This window comes from Leptinotarsa decemlineata, unplaced genomic scaffold (assembly GCF_025532065.1).
Source record: "Leptinotarsa decemlineata unplaced genomic scaffold, Ldec_3_MD MMD2_tig00000576_RagTag_RagTag, whole genome shotgun sequence".
In the NCBI taxonomy this organism is placed as follows: domain Eukaryota; kingdom Metazoa; phylum Arthropoda; class Insecta; order Coleoptera; family Chrysomelidae; genus Leptinotarsa; species Leptinotarsa decemlineata.
This window is the reverse complement of record NW_027412551.1, coordinates 3,016,971-3,040,375: the sequence shown is the minus strand read 5'-3', so window position 1 is coordinate 3,040,375 and position 23,405 is coordinate 3,016,971. Positions and strand designations below refer to the sequence as shown.

At 35.4% G+C, this 23,405-nt stretch overlaps 1 protein-coding gene across 2 annotated transcripts in view; it reads right to left on the bottom strand.

Moving 5' to 3' along the window:
* LOC111510510 (uncharacterized MFS-type transporter C09D4.1) overlaps window positions 1-23,043 on the bottom strand; it is a 43,998-nt gene extending 20,955 nt beyond the window's left edge. Inside the window, exons 1-5 of one of the 2 annotated variants that reach the window (XM_074174271.1) lie at window positions 22,730-23,043; window positions 9,284-9,469; window positions 7,592-7,772; window positions 4,955-5,169; window positions 1,677-1,780 (exon numbers count right to left, since the gene is read on the bottom strand). In XM_074174271.1, the coding sequence (XP_074030372.1) occupies window positions 1,677-1,780; window positions 4,955-5,169; window positions 7,592-7,772; window positions 9,284-9,469; window positions 22,730-22,984 (941 nt within the window). In that variant the 5' untranslated portion in view covers window positions 22,985-23,043. The remainder of the gene's footprint in view (window positions 1-1,676; window positions 1,781-4,954; window positions 5,170-7,591; window positions 7,773-9,283; window positions 9,470-22,729) is intronic. The other variant, XM_074174270.1, reaches the window with a different exon arrangement.
* Window positions 23,044-23,405: the final 362 nt, after the last annotated feature.

Below are 23,405 nucleotides of genomic sequence, written 5' to 3'. Positions count from 1 at the left end.
AATCAGTTGCTCCAGCAGATTGCGACTAGTTCTTGGCACCACAGTAGTTGTCAAATGCGTAGCAATACCCAGAAGAGCTACGGAGCATCCATTTTTTGTATCCGAACCGAACTGGCTTGCCTTTGATATACTGTTTACCGAAATGGCGACCAAATTCACCATAGCTTCGTCTACCGATAGATTTTCATCAAAAATGCCCCATTGCCTATATTTTTGATTGAGGAGAGATATCAGAGGACGTAATTAAGCCATCTTGTCATTCCTATCTAAATTATTATTATCTGCCAGATGAACGTATTTCTTGATTTATTGAAACCTGTTACGTGACATGGCATTTTGAATGACATACTCTTAAATCTTCAACAAGACTCCAGTAATTTCGTTCACTTGGCAAATTTGTGGTATCCTGTAAGGAGAAGAATTCCTACTAAAATTTTCATATCAGCCTTTGAAAAGAAGAAGGCATGTTCATTCTTCTGAGATGAATATGAATTGGTTTGATGTACTAGAAGATCAAATATTTCCTCGTCGAACAGTTTTTCAAAGACTGCTATAGGCTCTAGATTTTCTAAATCATTTTTAACGATATCGAAGCGATCTGCATATCCCGATAATGCTGGCATGTGAGTGTCCACATGTTCCTTAGTCCACTTGGGTTCCAACAGTAATTTTTTTCTAGGACGTTTGGTTGTGGAAGATGAAAGTTTTTGACGCAGAACTGACAGTGGCAAATCGTATTCTTCGTCGCTGGTTTCATTGACGCTGCATATGTGCTGAAGTTCAATTCCACCGGCTACATCATCACGCACAAAATATGGATCTTCTTGGGTATAATCATCATTGAATTCTTCGTCATTCGTCTGTGATTCTGCACCCGGCGGAATAACAACAATATCAATAACATTATGACTGCTTGTGGAGGCAATATCTTCTAAGGCATGTAAATGAGGCAGTAAATGAGGCTGACGCACGACAAGTCGATTTTATACAATATTTACCAGCTGTATGCACTGTTTCAGTTACCAAAAGCGTGTCATTGTTGACAAAATTACGCAGAACTCACTGTAATATGGTTTCCATTCATGAATTCGAAGAAAACTGTATAAAGAATAAGTATAGATGTTCGAAATTTCGAAATATTCCAATAGATGAATTCACTTCGCGGCTTTTGCTTCCGTACTCATTTGAGTACATTGGGATATAATGAAACTGAAAAAGGCGAAAATACTTTGACACTTAATCACTCGGAAATGAAGCAAGTTAGGATACACGTTCATATGAAATATTTTCTATATAATATGATAAGTAATAATCACCTGAAATTAATGACATATAGGTGCCGTGTTTATTCAACGTATTCAAAAAACACACTTGATTGTGAGATTTTCACTAAACGATTTCACAGAAACGCAACACGTGTTTCGCCATACAGTGGCTTCTTCGGGCATGTCTGAAGTATGAGTAAAGACACGCCCGAAGAAGCCATTGTATGGCGAAACACGTGTTTTGTTTCTGTAAAAATCTCACAATGAAGTGTGTTATCTATGGATTTTCACCAAGTATCGGCCAATTCCATCATATAGCGTGTTTATTTGATCTCCTGGTGTAAAATCAATGCTAGAGTGAAACTGGATGCGTGCTCAACAACAGCATCTTACAGCAATAACAATACTCACTTATATCTATGTGTTTTATCAAGTATGATGCCTGTTAGGATCAATCCGCCAAAACCAGCAGTTTTCATCAACGACCCCATTTTTCCAGCGTCTTCTTGGGCACCCTATGCGATTTCAAATACAAAATGATTTTTAAATATTTTCGGAATTTTCTGAGAGTTTGATATGAAGAAAAATGGATATGAACGTGGGATTTCAATAAATAAGTATGAATTGTTTCATTTCATTCGTAATTTTCTCCTGGAAATGATTTTTTCTAAAGATAGCTCCAGTTTCATCCCCAGAGTAGGTGGTAATTTGTTGACTGATCACAACAATCTTTGTGATGTGACTGGATGCAGTGTCTACTGTTCAGAAGACTAATCCGAAGTGAACTTTTGTGATCATTTGGTCCAGTTTTTCTGTCCATATATTTCAAAAATTTTCCTCAACGATGAATCATTTCGGAATCGTGGATTAGCAAATGCAGAATCCAATGACCCAAAAAAGGACCAGAGGGTTCTTTCAAATTAGATAGCCTTTTAGAGTTCGAGTCAGCAGTCAAAACACTTCAGATATAACATCTGGATCATAAAAACCCAGATGATTGCTAAGCATCAGCAGTCAAAATTTAAGAATGAACACTTCGGACATATCTCAATCATGAAAACCCAGATGACTGCTAAGCATTCTAGTTCAGTGGTACAATATTTTATCTCACATGAAATAGGCCTTCGAATAACACGGGCGAATCCTTATTCACTCGAAGTCTTGTTCTAAAACGGCCCACAGCGCCTTTTGTTTTGCATCGGTTTGAAAATTCATCGCATAGTATAAAAGCAGAAACAAGACATTACAAATGATCTAAGAAACCTTTTCAGCTTCTCTTTCCAATTTCCATTTCTTATTTTCTCAAGTTAATCAAGTTGGCCACAGGATACACTATTTTGAACAAGTTGGATAAAAAACACCGATACCATTCAGTTCATTCGAAATGAGTGCCATTTGAATGAGTGCACTTTTACGAATATTGTACAAGTCGAATAACTCAGTCAGGATAGTCAGCATGAAAATTGGGTGACCGGGATTTGATAAAATCGACAAAGGCCGTTTTTGCCTGATCCTGATTAGCGAATATACTACCGGTGAGAAAGTTATCGAAGTGCTTGGAAAGATGGTGGTCATTTGTCGAGAGGTGTGTGGAGTATGTTGGGTGAGCGCAGCTCTTACGCTCAATTCGTTGGGAAGTGCCTGGGTGACACATCGGTGTTCAACCACTGTCCTGAACGTCTCTTGTTGTCGTAGAAAATCCACTTTTCATCACACGTGACGATCCTATCCAAAAAGAATCGTCTGGTTGCACAAGAGCAAGAAGAACAGATCTCGAAACGTGACAATTTCTGTAGATCGTTCAAAACGAGTTTTTGATCAACTCAATACCATCAAAAACCGCATGGAAGCTGACGGCCAGTTCTTCCGCTATTGCGCGCACCGTTTGTGATGGGTCAGTCCCCACCAGGGTTCTCAAATCCTCGGCCTAGATTACTGTAAGTTGACCACTTCAAGGCTCATCTTCGAGGCTAAAATCTTCAGAACGACAATTAGCTAACAAACGTCGATCAGGGCGTTCATTAACACCTGCATTGCCTAATGCCTGGTTGATTTTTCAGGCTGTTTCGGCAGCGCTTTGCTTCAATTTGAATTAGTAGACGACATCATATAGTGATAAGCTGAAAAGTGGCAAAACATTCGAATGTGGGGAAAAATCAACAGCATCAATGTATAGAGTACAAAATTATCCATCAATAAATATATACCACACAGTAGAATGGATATTTTTTTGGGATACGGAGATACAGAAACACATGACAATGATACAGACAAAACTTATGCGTCATTCAAAATTGGTAGAGATGATGCAAGTTTTATTTGTTTCAATAGATCCCGCTCAAGCGTTGCCAAGTTGTCGAAGCACTGTGGAGACTGAAATGTATTCTGGCAAATTACCTTCTTGGAACTACAAAAGCCTTCTTCCCCTACTTTATTCCGGTAGAGGTGTCTTCCGATAGGTACTTTGAGATCGATTGACAAATATTTGTTTTGTACGATTCAAGACCAAATATATAAACGAGATGGCGGATACATCGTTATTCAAGACCTAATTAACACTCGATAATCTACTCAAGAAGTATACTCAGTAAGTATACTTGCAATCATACTTTTTTTCAAGTTCAACCACTAAAGATATGGTCTTTAGACCATATCTTAGACCGAGACCGATGGTTCCACCATACCAAGAGATAGCATTTTATCTGACTCATTGTGAGTTGCATATAAATCCAATAACAGAATTGACTCATTAACCTTTTTCCAATCACTAGGTATTGCATACTACTCAATTTTGGAGCATTTATAAATCATCAAACTCAGTCCACATAATTCGGGTCTATCATCAGTTCTATCAAAGAATCAGTTTTTCTGCATCCATACTAAGATCATAGACCATATTTATAGTATTCCTAAACTCACTTTCTGATCGATGAGGTAATGAAATTTTTATTCATAAATCCTGAAAAACTGTCAATTGGAAAACTATGTTTTTAGGTCTATAAAATTTCTCCAGTGAACGTCAAAACTCTCAAATCATTTCGAAAAGAAATTCACAATATTTTCCTTCAGAGTTGTTGTTTTTATTTCTGTCTTGATATTTCTGAGTGTTGTATCAATTGATAATTTTATTATTAATAATAATAACCAACGTCTTTATCATTCTCACGTATTAGATACTATTATAATTCAATAGAGACAGGTATAGAAATAAATATAGAAGGTAAAGAGAAAAAAAATAAGAAAGTAAAGTTTACATAGGTTGCTATATTGAGTAGCAATTCTCAAACTCACTCACGTAAAGTAACTATCTGATCCACTGATATCGTTTATTCATGATGAGTAAGTATATACAAATGATATGGTGTAAAAAAAGATGATACTCAAATGAAAACAATGACGAAAATTAGAAAAAGAAAGGATGACTGCACTCCTGTTTTATCTTCTTCATTATATATTCTGGTGATTGGAAGTGAAAATGATCGTTTGAAGGTTTCTGTAATGAAGACTGGAGGAGTCAAAATACCTTCGAATCTCACATTCAAATTGTGTATGTCGGAACGAAAAGTAATTTTTCTGTGTAGATAACAGAGGGTTCTATTCTATATGAAAGAGATTCGCACTATGTAGATATCTCCTGTCAGCCATATTCATGAACACTATATCTTGATAATCAATATATTGGGACTCACCGGGAAGTAATTCAAGACAAACTGATTCAGAAGTGTTCCATTTACTGAATATATTCCCAGGATACATCCAAATGCTATGCTGTGTAAGTAAAATGCTTTATTATTCATCAGATGTTTGAATGATTCCAAAAATGAGGACATTGTGACTTTGTTTCTCTGATTTCTCTTCTCAAACATTGCCATGCTTGGTGGATTCAAAGGTCTTTCTGGAAAGTCTAGAAAAAATGAAGGTAAATTTTCGTTATGTGGACACCCGGCGATTTTGAAAAAATTTTTGACTGTACTTACGTATTTTGATGCGTAGATTACGAATCCGAAAGAAAAAAGCGGCGCTCTTCCTTATTTAAAAAGTTACGGCCCTTCAAAGTTCAGAAAAGGGCAACTTTTCAGCCTTCTTTTTCACTAAATAAACTATTTAAAAACACAAGCATCTATTCACTAGGTCACCTTTACACCTTATTCTTCCTTCTTTAACACTTTTCACTTCAATAATCAACATTTTTCTTATAAAAAACTTAATTTAAAAACGAATGCTTCTCCTGGTGACATTATTCTATTTTTAGGTTAGTTACTAGTGACATTTCAGAAAAAAGCGGTTGGTATTTGCCGTCGCCTACTATTTCAAATTCGTAATACACCACCAAAAACCAATTTACGATCTAAAGAATGAAGGTAAAAAACATTTGAATTACTTCAGGAATATGGACTGCATCAGTCGTACCAACCATATCATTAACCTTAAAAACGTAAAATACAGTGATATGTAACCAAAAAGCAGCTCCGTACATTTTTTAACATTTTTATAAGAAAAATGTTGATTATTGAAGTGAAAAGTGTTAAATAAGGAAGAATAAGGTGTAAAGGTGACCTAGTGAATAGATGCTTGTGTTATTAAATAGTTTATTTAGTGAAAAAGAAGGCTGAAAAGTTGCCCTTTTCTGAACTTTGAAGGGCCGTAACTTTTTAAATAAGGAAGAGCGCCGCTTTTTTCTTTCGGATTCGTAATCTACGCATCAAAATACGTAAGTACAGTCAAAAATTTTTTCAAAATCGCCGGGTGTCCACATAACGAAAATTTACCAAAATAAATAATATGCACTTCAGAGATTATATCGTGAAAGTGTTGAAATCACAATGCTCGCTTTTTTCCCAATGATTCACGGACCACTGGTTCTCAACAAACCCCATATTTGGAAATGTTCAACACATAAAAAGATTATCTATGATCAAAGCCAATAGATGAGTAATGAAAAGTAAAAAATTGCCATGAAATTCTCAGAACATTAGGAGGAACTGGCTTGAAAGACATGTTCAAGTCAACTGTCAGTTGTCATGTCAAAGTAAAATGTGAGAAAGAACGAAGTGCTTTCTGAGTATGGAATTATATTCATTTGTGCCAAATCCAATCTGCCTATTTAATATCGTCGCCGTTGTGTTGATAGGTTTGTACATCTCAACTTTCGATAACAGATATTGAATGACGATAAACTCTTGTGATACATTAAACTAATGGATTCAGAAAATATAATAGTGATAAGAGATCAAATTTTCCTTCATTATTTTTGAATATCGCGATCATACAGCCGCAATTAGGCTGTCATTCTCGAATCATTGCATCTGCTCAGGGAATATGAGCATAGAACCCAGTAATTGCTCATCTCACGGTTGTGGGGAGTTGTCATCGATCGGTGATGCCTGTCCTTCACTGAAATCTAAGAGTGTTTATAGAAAGAAAATATTTACCGATAGATATATCCAAGACACATACAAAATCAGGCTATGTTGAAAAAAGTATGAAGATTTCTCTTCATAAAAGAGCGAAAACGATTTGTATTACTGCGGATATTCTACAATAAATGCAGTATAGAGTAAAGAGTCATATAACAACCAGATAGCTCTACTAACAGTCCAGTAACTACCTACACCTTTCACAACCAACGTCATACCGTATAGTTCAGGATCGAAATTGTCAGAACATATTTATTGAAGTAATCATCAAGTAGAATGGAATAAAACTGGAATAATCGCCAATGAATGCAAAGAGGTGCAAACTCAAAGAATCAGCATATATTCTTATATCTGATGAGAATTTCATATCATAGTTCTTTAGATATTGCTCGTACTCGGTTCCCCATCTTGAAGAAAGATGTAGAAATTGGCGAATTGGAAACAAACTGATATCTGAGAACACCATGTACTATATCAAATATTTAAATAGTCAATCAACAAATACACACCTTTGAGATGAGGAATAGTTGATTTTGAATTCTGAAAACGAAGACATATTCAGGTAATCGAAATGTCAACAAAAGTACCTTATGAAATCATTAGTTTCTTTTTTACATAGACAAAATTATCAAATACATGGAAAACAAAACACTAGTTCAGATTGACTAATGATAACAGTGAGTTATCCATTGCAAGTTTTCCATTGCTATTTTTTTTCAATTTGAGAAAGCTAAAAAGTTGAAAAAAAAATTTATATATCTTTTCCATAAACTTTCGTAATGGTGACTACTTTCAATCTATTTTCTGAAATTCCATCTATCGATAATATTAAAAATGTTGAGATCAACAGCTGAAATTTTTCGTTGAAGATGGTCCATATTTCAAGTAATTCAAAACCACCATACTTACAGAAAAATACGATGGGCACTAACGGTATTGAAAGAAGGAATACACCCCAATTCATCACTCTGAGATCGGCAGCAATTTCATCCATATTGTCACTGTCGCTTACTATGATCGGAAGGACATAGTAGCTAATTGCAGTTCCTGATGTCATCCCAAGTATACCTAGAGAGCACACTGTTGATATCTATAATTCAAAACAATTCGATTACAACTTTAATCTTGTCGATTATCGATCTTTTTTTATGGTCAGAGAGCGAAGAAATTCCATGAACTCCACTAGTTCAAAACACCTCGACACGTGTTTCAATCACCAAGTTTAGTGCTGGGAAAAAACTCTAGTAATATTCATTACTTCTCCAAAGGTTACAGACAGTGCATCACAAGTTTGTATATCAGACAAATGTAATGGTTTCAAAAAAATATCATTCACGGAAAAGTTACATCATGTATAATATATAGTGTGTCCCAAAATTTGTCCTACAAGACATGTGAAGGACTGAAAAATTTTTCAATTTTATTTTGAGATTGAGTTATGCTTGGTGATGAATAATTTTTAGAAATACCTTCAGTTAGTTGAAACCAGGAAACCTTGATAGTGAAGCAATAAGGTAAAAAATGGATCCATACATATTAAGTTTCGAATGAATGAAATAAATGTTTCCCTCACAAATAAAATATTCAAAGAAAGGAATGATGTTATTGATTTACTCGTGGAAAATCATAAGAAGTACCTATCAGAATCATTTGTGAGTTGATATAAATTATTTTTCTCAGTATAGAAAGTGGAGCTTCAATCGAATATTCTTGTTCAATGTGGGTAGCTATTCCTCCACCTACGTCCCTGAAAACATATCAGACAGCGCTTGTGAATCTTGCCACTGTTTTCTTGGGTCACCGTCGATCTTTGACTTCGTTTTTTCCAGGTGAAGCTGCGGCTCCACCCTAGAAACTGAGTTAGAGTTATACTTTCGGGATCGTGACATCTGATAGAATAATGTCAATGGTCGCTATGAACTCTATTCTCTGCTTCAACGACTTCAACTTCGAAAGTCTGTCTTTCAAGGTAACTCTCAGTGCTGCCTTCACTAATTTCACTAACATTTCCCGGATACCTCCCATGTGTGGCAAAGCAGATTATTTATTCGGTATATAAAAACTTTCCTATTCCATTCATTTAAAAATTTCTCAAAGGATTCATCAATCGCTCTTCTGTGGAACGAAGATCTGAACCGTTGTCTGCATGGATTCTTCTTGGATATCCTCGTCTTCAGATAGATCTTCGAATAACCATAATTGCCCAATCGGTGTTCAAGGTGCTGGAAATTTGTACAGCTCTTATGCTCATACAGGTGAAAAGCACAATGTACCTTCACCCATGTCGCTAACCGATGGTACTTATATCTAAGTGTGAATCTGGCTAATTCAGTTGCAGGTATAGGCATGGAGTAGCGGATGACACTGGTGCAGAGAAAACATTTGGCTCCTGGAGATGAATCGAGGAATCACGATTTGTATTTTCAATAATTTTACCTCTGAAATAATAATAATGACGGATTTTTAAAGGAATCTTGATGATTCTCAGTTGCCAACCGGATTTAAAGAAACTGACTAATGCAATCAATATTTCATTCAAAATATGTCAGTAATTCAATAATAATACAGTTGAAAGCTAACTATTATACCTCAAGTACATACCTCCTCAGGTTTGAACCATACTACACTTAGTTTTGATGGTAGATTAAACAAGAATAATTCAGATACAGCAACAATCATCTGTCCCAGAATAACCACATAAAATAAGTTTTCGCCAACAGATAACACCTTCACACCTGAGCCAATTGCCGTAGACAAAATACCAATCAATACTGCAAATCTCAAACCCTGCAAAATCAAAAGAACATTAAGGGTACCTGTATCCCGGTAGTTATTTTTTGTATTTGTAAATAAAAAGTGTGATTTTGGTTTTGAAAATGATAAGACAACAGAATAATGACGTTACCGTAATACCTAATTTTCGGCGTTGTATAACCATAACACAACCCGAAACATATTTAGTTTTCGGAAATGTCATACAAATTTTAAGTATGGTGAACAGAGTCATACCAACAACATAAAAATATTCATGAAAAATGTCAAGTAATTCACTTGACACACCATTTCAAACAAATATTTACAATTTTTTTCATTAACCCAAAAACTTCAAATTTCCAACTTCAAAACTGACGAATTTCAATACAATCTGTGAACCTTTTTCCCAATTGGGGGTGAAAATTCCTGATTCCCTTACTTGATGCTTATCCAAGCTATACAAAGAACCTACCTCCATATTTCAGGATTCAAGGTTCAGTAGCTTCGACTGTACGTTAATATACGAGCGGGCAACAGCTAGGAATTTATACTTTTACTTCGAAAATACAGTAAATAAAAATATATGCTAACTGCACTGAGTAATGAATAGCTTTGAGAATCGAATTATGTTACCTATAAAGAAATTCGCTAAACTAACACAACCGTCAACGATGTCTGCCCTTTCGCGTCTGCCCGCGTTCGGGTCGCGTTCCCGCGACATTACTTAGACCGCCCTCTACCCCCAGCGCGTTGTCCTCCGTCGTCTTACAGTAGACGCAACGCGTAATGGCTTACTGGCTTACGTCAAGTTAATCTTATCGTGACAACTTTTAAACGATTCGTCCAAATTACTTAGTGGAAATGACAAAGTTCATCTCTATTAAATACTCAAAACGACAATTGTCCCAATTTTTATAAGAATTTGACAGATATTTTGAAATGTGCATTGGAAAAAAAGTATCCAATTTATTTGTATTCATGGCTCAGTAATTTGCATATAGTAGCTACCATATAAGAGGTAGATAGATACTATCGCGGACTTTTATTTAGAACTATTTTGGATGAACAATCTCACGGTACATTATCTGCATGTAACTCTAACCGTATAGGCAGCGCACGCCAAGATAGCTCTCAGAGAGCAAGAATGTTTCCGACTCACTCAATATTTATCGTTATTTCATGACCAAAATTACAGGAAACTAGTATTGAATCTGTATGATTTTCAGTTCACTCTAACCTTCAAAAGACACGTGTACACATTTCATAGTTGTCAGAATATTATTTTGTAGGATAAAACATGTTGAGAAAAGTAACTTTTGTTAGTATGAAGAAACTGAATAAAAAGGAATTTCATGTGTTAATGAAGCATTGCTTTTTGGCAAAAAATAAACACTCTCGAACCCAGGGCTTGGCTTGATAAACATAATTCGGATTCTGCACCAGGAAAATCGATCCTAGAGAAGTGACTTTATGAGATTGAATGAGCTGATATAAGCACTGAGGACGATGCACGTAGTGGACGCCTCAAAGAGATTGTTACCGACGAAAACAATATAAAGAAAACCTTGTTGAGGAAAGGTCTCAACTTCGCCAATGCACCAACATCTGTGCCACTTATAACTGCAGTGGAATCCACCAGTTCCCTTATTGATAGATCGAGGAAGAAAAAATTCAGATGGAAAATCAGAGAACAGCAAGATCCAGAACCAGTTCCAACATCTACCATCAGCAATGAGGAACGAAGAGCTCTGAACGGGCTACGTAGATACCACACCATCAAAATCTCACCTGAAGATAAGGGAAAAGCTACTGTTGTGATGAATACTGATCTCTACGAGCAGATGATCGAAAAGGTGCTTCAGAAAGGAAAATTCACGAAGATCGTAAGGGACCCTACTGCATCAATTGAAAAAAAGTTGTACCAGACTTTGAAAAAACACTAAGTCTATTTTTCGGAAAAAGAGAGATAATCACTAACACCACACCATAGTAAGCCTTCTTCTCACTTGTATGGACTATCCAAAGTCCACAAGAAAGATATTCCGCTCAGACCGATCACAAGCTCCAGAGATTCGGTCACTCAAAACTTGTCCAGATTTTTACTACCAATAATTAAACCACTGCAAGAAAAAACATCATCTTTTGTGAAAAATTCATGGCATATTGTCAAAGTGGGGGCAATGGGAGTCAAAGAGCAGGATCAAATGATCAGTATCGACGTGAAGGGCCTCTACGCCAAAGTTCCTGTCAAAGAAGCACTCCAAGTCATACCGAAGATGGGGACCTGAAGATAGAACAAACTTACCGATAGAAGTAATCATGGAATTACTACGGTGATGTGTTCGAAACTGCTACTTTCAACTGAAGGACGAATTCTTCACGCAAGATGAGAGACTGCCAATGGGATCGTCACTTTCACCGGTTATAGCCAACATATATATGGAGTGGTTTGTAACTCTGGTCATTGAAGAAGCGCACAAGAAGTCCTGAGTCTGGTTGAGATACGTGGACGACATCTTCATAGTACAGAACCATGGGAATGCAAAACCAGACAACTTCTTGAAGCACATCAACATCGTGAGTCCTTACATCACTGTAACAATGGAGAAGGAAGTTCACAACGAATTGCGATTCTTAGACGTATTGGTGAAGAGGACCGACACTAAATTGGAAACATCTGTAAACCGAAAACCCACTCACACGGGACAGTATCTGAACCAGAAATCCAACCACCATCAACGTCTGAGACAGGAATCATCAAGACTCCAGTAGACCGTGCTTTCAGGCTCTGTGAGACAAAAAAAGGTCTCGAAAAGGAACTAGGCATCATCAAAAATGACCTTCATTGGAAATGTTACTCCAAGTGAAGGTGGAACAGACTTCAGCTAGAAGATAGCATGAGCCTCATAAGGAAGAGGAGCCGCCACAACCAGTTCATGTTCTTCCCTACATCAGAGGATTGTCGGAAAGAAAAAGAAAAACTGAATCCAAGTATAACATCAGAACCTGCTTCAGATCTGGAAACACTACCTGTAGCAGCCTCACGAAAACCAGGTCACCAAACGCAGACTGCGATCCCAAAAATTGCATTCACTGAATACCCTGTAAGTGCTGAGAATCAACTAAGAGGCCATTGAAAGTTCGCATTACCGAGCACAAGAAACACACACAGCAAGGAGAAGCCAGCAACTCAGGAATAGCAGAGCATGTTTGGACTAATCAACATAACATCAAGTGGGCTCAAGCTGAAATCATCCACAAGGAGGAATACTGGTTTAGAGAAAATTCAAAGAAGCCGCATTTATGTTGTGCAACAACGCATTTAGTCAAGCTTGCGTATCGATACGCAATATATGGAAACCTCTAATCAAGCAGAACACGACCAACTCACGCCAAAGGGTTAGCTCCCGCAAAAACCAATGAAGCGATGAGATGAAATGGGGGATAGGTGAAAGCACTCGAATGGCCTATAAATAGATCCCGGAGGAATAAGTCCAGTTATCATCCGGAGACGATTCTGGATACTAACAATCGAAACGTCGTGAAGTAACTTGGTTTGGAATCTCTCAATTTTCATTTCTTGTTAATAATTTTTGTTTGTTTGTGTTGAAGCGAGTTTAACTTTTATGGGGTAACGAATGCCTGATGAGATCTTCACAGATTTCGATATATCAGCTATTTCACCAATCAAAACTCAAGAAACCTTCGTTGCAATGAAGTTGGCAAAATTTATTTCTTTCATAAATTTTTATACAAATCAATAATGAAAATTTCAGAATCTCATCTCTCATGGAAGTAAAGTTGACAGCTATATTTCAATTGTTTTTTAGTTTTTTGTTATCATACATTATCCGTATTCTCAAAATATATGTTTTTATTTCGTCATCAGTTCGTCATCAGCAGCGGAAATAGTTTCTGAGTTGTTGGTGTTTCTGAACATCAGTTCTGACCAACCGCGAGTCTCATTTGTTACCATAATAGAAAACACTTTCATCATATTCTTTCATGAATTACCTATTCCACCATTAATGATGATTACTTTCCCAAAAATCTGATAACAATTGATCCTCAGCTTGCACAAGTTTCGACTTCCGAAGTTGTCGTTCATAAGTAGTTATTGAAAAATATATTTTAATACACACACGTTTTCTTTCAGAGCTAATCTGTGAAACATTTCTTTCAAATCATTTTCAGAAGTTGAAAATTATAATTTTCATTTTTGTTATTGAAATCTTGATGAAAAACTTGAACATATGCTTTATGTTTGCACAAAAACAATCACTTTTTCCAGTTGTTGAAAATGTAATATTATTCTTCTCCACGCGTTCTTCTTTACCAATCAAATTGTCGTTTTCAAGAGATGCGGATAACTAATTCCTAACTCTCAAACAGGTCTCAAAAATTTCAGACACTTTTCTCTGAGTGTTTTTCAAGGTGCATCAGGCAACACTGTATTTTTTTGGTCTCCGGAATCGGATATGTGCTGCGTGTTCTATGATATGTCTTTCAATAGTTTGCCTAATATGACCGATACATTTTTTGTCGCAGTCCTTACGGCTTATTTCATATATCCTTGATTTTGCATTGCCCTCCATCTTGTTTTTGGGGTGACCCAATAATGACTGGAGAGAGAAAGTAGATTTCAAGGCTACTTCTACCTGCTTGCATTGAATTTATTCTACACCTGAAGCTCCAGTTTTACCTGTTTGCCATTTGGGGATTTTTCGATATTTTTGGTATCATTGCTAATTTTTATTATTATAATATTATTATTATATTATATATTACAATATTATAATTATTGCATAATTGGACACTCCAGGCAAGAATCATGTATGAGCCTGATGATGTACAATTCAATGTACATCAATAGATGCGGTACTCATAACTTCTTGGTCGAAGTTATTCCCCATCCCCATGCCGATAATAACGTTTCATGAACATTTTTCACAATGTTTATTTCTTAAATTCTCTTCGTTTAGTCGCAGCAAACGCTCATGTAACTAGTCGTCAGAATTCAAGATATATTTTGGGTATGTGCTAGTGAAAGGCATACGTGTAGACTGACCCTAAATATTTTCTGCTAGACGTATCGGTGAAGAGGACCGACACTAAGTGGGAAACATCTGTATACCGAAAACCCACTCACACGGGACAGTATCTGAACCACGAATATAACCACCATCAATCGACTAAAAGAGGAATCATCAAGACTCTATTAGAACGTGCTTTCGGACTCTGTAATACGATGGAAGGTCTCGAGAAGGAACTAGACATCATCAAAAATGATTTTCAACGCAATAGCTACTTCAAAGCGATGGTGGAACGGACTTTGGCTAAAAGACAGCAGGAGTCTCGCAAGGAAGAGAAGCCATCACTGCCGGTGCTTGCACTTCCCTACATCAGAGAATTATCGAAAACGATGAAAAGAATTGGGTCCAAGTACAACATCGGAACCTGCTTCAGATCCGGAAACACTATCCGTAGCAGCATCACGAAAACTAGCTCACCAAACGCGGACTGCAATTTCAAGAATTGCATTTACCGGATACCCTTTGAGTGCGGATAATTCTATATCGGTTAAACTGAGAGGCCATTGAATGTTCGCATTGCCGAGCACAAGAAACACACACAGCGAAGGGAAATCAGCAAATCAGGAATAGCAGCCCATCAATCTAACATCAAGTGGTTCCAAGCTGAGATCATACACAGGAAGGAACATTGGCTCAGGAGGGAATTCAAAGAAGCCGCATACATGTTGTCGAATAATGTATTCAGCCAAGCTAGCGTAGAGATAGGCTACATATGGAAACCCATAATCAAGCGAAAAAGGCCAACTCCCGCCAAACGGTCATATCTCGATGAAAGTACTCGAATGACCCATAAATAGTCATTTTTCGAAGGAATTAGTTCAGTCATCACCCGAAGACGATTGTGGATACTAACAATCGAAACGTCGTGTAGTAACTTCGCTTGAAATCTCTTAACTATTTATTTTTAATTTTTGTTCAATTGTTCTATTTTTATTTGAATTTCATTCCACTTTTATTTCATTTCAGGTTTTTTTTGCTTAATATAATTGTTATTTTCAGCTATTTTTTGTAATTCTTTTTTTATTAGTTCTTTCAGCGATTTCAAATCATTTTATATAATATCAGAAAATGGGTTTGATTGGTTCGAAACTTGATGTTGAACAGGACTTGTATGAACATATGATTAGTAAATGAGGTAGATCAGAGTGCTGGTAAGTTTCCACGATTACATTATATTGTGTGGACCACGTGAGATCTGAGGTGATGGTCATGTTTACCTGAAGAAACTATTTGTAGAGTTGATTTTGCAGAAATGTAGAAAAACGCCCTGCTTTTTCAGTGGAACGTTCAATTAACTGCACTATGGATCATATATAATTACCGATAATGATTATTCTATGAGAGGAATGAATGTGGTAACCTGTAAGGACCAGGCAAGTTATTCTAGTCCATTCTATGGATCAAGAGATATTGGGAATTTTTCAATTCATTATGTGCTAAACATTTCAGAAAGCTGACTTTTAAACCTTTTTTATAGAAATTGATGATTTCTACTGTGAATTCAATTTTGTTTTGCAGACTATTGAGGAAGTTCAAAAATTGATTCCTTCTCATTAGTTTGCATGACAAAATCAAATTGACAGTGGAAATCGAACGAAACAAGGAGCTTAACTTCTCAGATTAGAATATTTCAAGAGTCAATAATGGTTTTCAGTTCAATATCTACCAAAAAACACATTCACAGACTGTTCAATTTCCTTCGACTCTATAAGTCCACTATCACATAAATTATCCGCGTTTAGGTCAATGGTACAGAGAGCTAACGCTATTTCTTCTGTATAGCTATACAGACATTACCATCCCGAGTGATTCTTTACATCCAGACAGTCATAAATTAGCAGCCTACAATTCAATGTTACACAGAGTATTCTCACTACGTTTGTCTGCTAACAATCTAGCTAAGATTGTTAGCAGACAAGAAGTTATTCAGAAGTTATTCAGAAAACAAAGCCGTAAGTTCACATACAGATTAATATACCCCCAGATCAAACAATCAGAAATCAAGAAATGGGTACCTAATATATTTTGGTAAACATATTTTGGTTTCTTCAAAAAAACAATGTGGAATCACCTCCTTAAATGTTTTACACTTGTTCAATTACACCCTGTATTGTGTTACGTTAAACTGTATCATTACTGAAAGTCTATCACAACAAAATTTCTCATGAAGCTAATTTAGTCTTGCATGAATGTTTGAGATGCAGAAATAATTCAATGTGCAGACTCTAACATGAAGAAACCCCGAAGATCTTCAGTTCATTAGAAATATTCCGTTTGTTATCGGAGGTAAAGCATCTATTATATGACCATAGATGACATGTACTTTACATCTCGAAGTCTACCGAGACGGCATCTGCCATATACTTGGTTCTAGGAAGAAGACAGGCGTCAGTTAGTGTCCATTGTGTAACGGAAAGATACCGTTCCAATAACTGTTCTCAAATCTTCAAATGAAGTGAAGCACCTCCTGCTTCATTCATTTTTTTCGAAGAGGGGTTGTGCAGCGTTTGGGTTACTACACTATTTTTTTCTCAAATTATTTGAATGAATTCAAATGAAGTCACGCCTCCTACAGGATACCATGTGTATAGTTAGTTGCCAGCCCCCAATTCAGGCGGAATTTTGAATATTCTACTTTTCATTTATCCTGTGAATTTTGAATTTACTGCCAGCAGGTTTTTGCTTGATCAGACTACTAGGCACCCAGTTTTTGATAGATAAACCGTTCCCTCATCCCCTTCAGAGATAAATCTTTGAGGAAATTTGATAATCCTTTAGATAGTCTTCTTGTGTTAGATTTGCTTCGATTGAAATTCATTTCAAGTGTTGTAGAATGACATCAAACGAATAGGTAGTTTATTTAAGAATGAGTGAAACTAATCACCCTACAATCGTATATCGAATAGTACAGATCTTTTTGAACTTTTTCTTTACTTCAGTGTTAAAGAAACGTCCTTGATGTTGTCCAGCTGGATAGTATACTACAGCAATGTTACTGTCATGCGAAGAGAACCAATAAAGCCAGAATTTATGATGTAATGTTAACTTATAATGTTATTTTGAACCGAAATACTTTCCCATTTTATCTATGAAAAAACCTATGGGTGAAGTGTTCATTATAATTATCTGAAAATAAGCATTATCATGATGCCATAATGTTGTGCACTGATGCATAGTATAGTCTATACGGAGTAAATCCGAACAGGCGAATAAAACACTAATGTAATGGGTCGGTAGCCAGGCGGTTCGACGTGGGTGCTTTGTTCACTCACTCGAATTGACTGCCGTGTTGGTCGGTGGTTCAAGCCCCAGTTTGAACGATCGATTTTCACTTGCTATCGTCCAAACCCGTGTTAGGAATCACACGTTGGAAGGTAAGACCTCGTTAATCCTTAGCTCGCACAAGTTTCGACTTCTGACGGTTGTCGTTCGTAGAGGTGCGACAGCTGGTTACCGGAAAAACAGATTTTTAAACAATTTTTTTTTATAAATTCACTAGTTAATACCATATAAAACCTCACACATAAAAATAATAGTAAGATATAATAATGATACCACACCGCTCATGCTATACAAAGACGTATTAGAAGTGACTTCAAAAGTAAATAGATTTGAAATCCAAAGAAACTTCAATTATCTTGTCTTTCATGGCCTTGATGAAGGAGATTCAAATCAATTTGATATTATCTCGAATTTTTTGTCAGCTAAAATGGGAACCGATATCACTAAACACGATATCAGTCAGATATATAGACTAGGGAAAAAAACTGCTCAAGCCAAAAAACCAAGGCCACTAGTAATTCAGTTTTGCCGCCGTTGGACGAGGAATTTAATATTTAACAACAAGAAGAATCTTAAAGGAACATCTATTATGATTACAGAGCTGCTTACCGTTGAGAACTTCAATTTGTTAAAGAAAGTTCGTGTTCATTTTAATAAATCATCCTGGACTTTTAATGGGCTTGTTTATGTGAACTTCAAAGGTCAGAAAAAACTTTTGAAATGTGAATCCGATCTTGATAAACTCCTTATAGAATCATGAAATCTTTTATTGGTAACTTTGTAACATCTTTTTTTTTATTTTTTGTTAGCCCTCTGCAATTCGAATTTTTCATACTTTTTTTTTTAGTCTGCTGACATTCTATGGCATTGATTTATACTTATCTACTTTATTTTTCGGAGCGCATTGGTTTTTTTGTAGGTTAAGGAAAAATAACTGAAAAGTGTTTTCGGTATTCTTCCTCTTTCTGTTATTTACTTTTGATAGATAATTGATTCTTTGTTTGATCTGTTACTAATAATAAATTATAATATCGCTTACATTTCAAGAATCTTTGTACATTACCGATCTATTTCATCCGTTTTTCCTCTCAAACAGTTATATTAAAAAAAATATTTGCCGTATTTCTTTATTTTCAACACTTATATCATGGATATAATTAATGAGTAAACAATCTGCTTTTCCTGTATCTGAAATTTAACATTTCCGTTATGAAAATTGCTCATCTGAATCTCAGGTCAATTTTTACAGGCTTTAATGACCTCGTTGTACTTATACATGAGAACAAATTTGACATTGTAATGGTCTCTGAAACGTGGCTGACCGATCAGTTTGATTCTAACATGATTCAAATTTATGGTTACAAGTTCATACATGAGGATAGAAAAGGGAGAGGTGGGGGTGTCGGAATTTATCTTAGAAATGATTTGAAGTACAACAAAATAACTTTTGATTTTGTGGTTGAAGAATCTCTTGAATTCATCTTTATTGAAGTGAAACTTGGATGTAGGAGTCTGGCCTTAGGCGTATTTTATAGGCCTCCAAATACTAATTTTTTGAGAATGATTGGTGACCTTGATAATATTTTATCCGCTGTTTGTTCTGTTTCTGGTTTCTGATGATGTGATATGCATGGGAGACTTCAACGTTGACCTTTTCAAACTACCCAATCCCCTACTCAACTGCTTTGAATGTTATAATTTGGAACAAATTCTTAATGAGCCTACTAGAATCACCAACGTTTCTAGCACGCTCATTGACCCGATTTTCGTTAGTAATAATAATCATGTTGTAAGATCTGGTACTTTATCATCCCAAGGCATTTCAGATCACAGGCTAGTTTACATTGAATATTTAACAAAGAAATTCAAAATAGAACCCAAACTTGTAACATACCGCTGTTTCGACAATTTCACTTTGCATCCTTTTTTATCAGATTTATACCAGTTGCCGTGGTTCGAAATTATAAGTGAAAATGATATTGATAATAAATTGTACAATTTCAATTCATTTTTAATATCTACTTTTGACAGACATGCCCCTCCTAAAAAAGTTAGAATTATCAAACCACCCGCTCCTTGGCTCACTCAAAATCTCAGACTTCTTATGAAAGAACGTGATAAAGCCTTTCAAAAATTCAAAAAAACTAAATCTGTTAATGATCGTATGAGGTATAAAGAATTGAGAAATTATACCTTGTCAATAGTTAGAACTGAAAAAAGGACATATCTCAAGTCTGTCTGCTCTGAAAAAATACCACGCAAAACCTGGAATGCTCTTTCTAACCTCAATGTTCGTTCAAAAAAAAATATTCATTACCCAATCACCTCTCGAATCCCGATGGAATAAACAACTATTTTGCCCAATTCGTACAAAACGTTTCTAATAATTGTGATGAAAATATTGAATTTTATAGCAATAATTATTTAATCAGGCAAGATAACTTCTCATTTCGATTCGCTACTGAAGAAGCTATTCATAAAATCCTGAATGATATTAAAAGTCAAGCTTCAGGGGTTGATAATATTTCTATCAGAATGTTGAAACTTTGTAGCCCGTTTATAGATAAATATATTACGCATATCATCAATTGTTGTTTTGAACGTTCATATTTTCCAGACTTGTGGAAAATGGCCATTGGGAAACCCATTCCCAAGAATAATGATCCAGCTAGTTATTCTGATCTCAGAATTATCAGTATACTTCCAACCATGAGTAAAATTTTTGAAAGAGTTATTTATTTACAAATTAATGAATATTTCGATAACAATAATCTATTATCACCATCGCAATGTGGTTTTAGGCAGGGTTTTAGCACGGCTACAGCTCTTGCTACTGTTACACAAGACATTGTTGAGGGATTTGATAAGGGAATGATTAGCACTCTGGTACTACTAGATTTTTCGAAAGCATTCGATACCATCAATCATGAGCTGATTTGCATAAAACTCAAATATTATGGTTTTGATAGTGCTGCCTTATTTCTCATCTGGTCTTATTTACTTGGTCGATCTCAAAAAGTTGTTGTTGATGGTCATCAGTCCTTACCTCTTGATATTCTATCAGGAGTACCACAGGGTTCCATTTTGGGACCTTTATTGTTCATCATTTATACTACTGACATTATCTCGTCCATCAAGAAATGTAAAATACAGGCGTATGCTGATGACATACAATTATACATGCACTTTAAAATAGATGAGTGTGCTGAGGCACAAAATCTCTTCAACACTGATCTTGATTTGATCAATGGGCTATCAAGTGAACATGATTTGAAAATTAATCGTAATAAAACAATGATGATGCACTTTGGATCGCAGAAGAATCGTAAATTTGCAGAAAACAATTTCCGTTTAGAACTAGGTTATACTATGTTGACTCCTGTCAATACAGCTAAAAACTTAGGGGTCATGCTTGACACTGATCTTAGATTTACTAGTCATGTTAAAAATTTAATGAAAAAAGCTTATATGTCATTGAAACTGTTATACTGTAATCGTTTTATTTTGTGTGTGATAGTTTGGTGCTAAGCCATTTCAACTACTGTGACTTGATATATGGGCCATACTTATATGATTCAGATAAAAAAAGAATACAAAAAGTGCAAAATTCTTGTTGCCGCCTAATTCATGGACTTCGTAAGTATGATTCAATTTCTGAAGCCTTTAAAAACTCCCGATGGCTCAATATGAAAAACCGTATGATTCATCATTTGGGTTGTTTTGTCCATAAATTGATCACCCTTCCCCATTCTCCTCTTTTAATACAAAAACTAATTCTGCGTGAAAATATTCACTCAAGAAACATCAGACATAAAAACAAATTAACTATGCCACAACATCGTACTGCACAGTTTCAGAGATCATTTCTTTTTGGTGCTGTAAAACTCTATAATTCATTGCCTGAGCAATTGAAGAGATTCAATATCAGGAAATTCAAATACAAATAAAAAAATTATATCTATGATAGTCAGTAATGTCAACTTTTACTTTTTAGACAACAGATCAATTCAATTGAATCATTTATCAACTATCTTTAGAAGGTAATCACAAATTATTATTTTATTTACGGTTCTCATTTCGTGGTACCATCACTGTTAATTGCTTTTATTTTTGTATGTTTGCGTGCATTATGGAGTGGTGCTTGTTGGTTGAGTTAGAGTAGCTTTGAGCTAGACTTCGCCAAGGAGTACCAGAATCTCCTGTAAACTATTTTCATTTTCAAATATATCTTTGTATTGTTTTTTTTTGTATTATCAATAAAGCCGATTTATTATTATTATTATTATTATTAAACTGCCGACGTTCGGTAACTATTTATTTTTCAGGCCATTCGAATTGACTTCGTATATACTATGCCATGGGTAAGCTTTTTCCATGTATGGTGTGATCTCACTTTGTGAAATTGAGTTCTGTCTTTTCCAAAATATCTTCGACTTCCATATCACAGGAGTGTTTGTTTGGTCCAACTCTAATATACAGGTATGAATTTTAATATTCTGTTTATGCTAACTCAACGACCAAATTCCACAAAATACGTTCCCATTGTTCAATTTCCTAGTTTTATAATTGGTTTCTACTTGAATTTCCACAAATTTGGGTGGCGCCACTTCAGTGTTGATTTGAATTTGATGGATTTTTTTTTAACGATTCCATAGTGCTTTTCGGCCAGAATCTGCCAATCACAAATAAATGTGCAACAGATTATAAAATTGTCAATAACCTGCTGCTACACAGTCACAAGTTGAACTTCGACATATTATATTATATATGTTTCATGTAACTCACGGATAACGTATACCCTTGTCAAGTGAAAAACTTTTTCAGAGCAGTTATTATTCATAAGTGGAAATGACAGGTTCAACAATATTATATAAAAATAATAATGATTATGTATGACAAAAAATATTTCGTCACTCACCATTTTATCGATAATGTAAGATGCAGGAAATACGAATATTGGCCAAATGATAATGAAGCACAACACTGTCCAGTATACCGTAGAAGCTCTCACATTATAATATTTCATAACTACATTGGTTATAATTGAATATTCAATGGTCTGCGCTGAACACAACCAGACACACAAAAAATAAATCATCAAAATGATCCATCTTTTGCGATATACTTTAATAGTAGGTTGGATTTTCTCGTCTTTCAACTCAACAGCTTCCATTTTAGCAGTGTGCTACCTCTCACAACCAAAAATTCGTGAACTATTCCAGTGACAATTTGCATATATCCGTAAATATAATGTCATGTTCATTAACATGAAATTGTAATAGAGATAAAAACTAACTAACTAACCAACTACTGATAAAATTTGTGAATATATTTCAGTAATGGTCATGATACGATACCCTATATGAAAAGCACGGTCACATGTGATTAGTATAGTTATTGTGTATATGTCTGAGCTCAGGCATATCTACACTATATAAAATTTGTTCATAAAATTATATAAAAAAACAGTAACAATAATGTGAACAATATAAATAACGTATTGTATATGAGCTACGAGAAAATTTGTGAAAAATAACGCTTGAGAAAGCTCTTGTATAGCAAAACACGTGTCGTGGTTTTTGTGAAACTCTTTA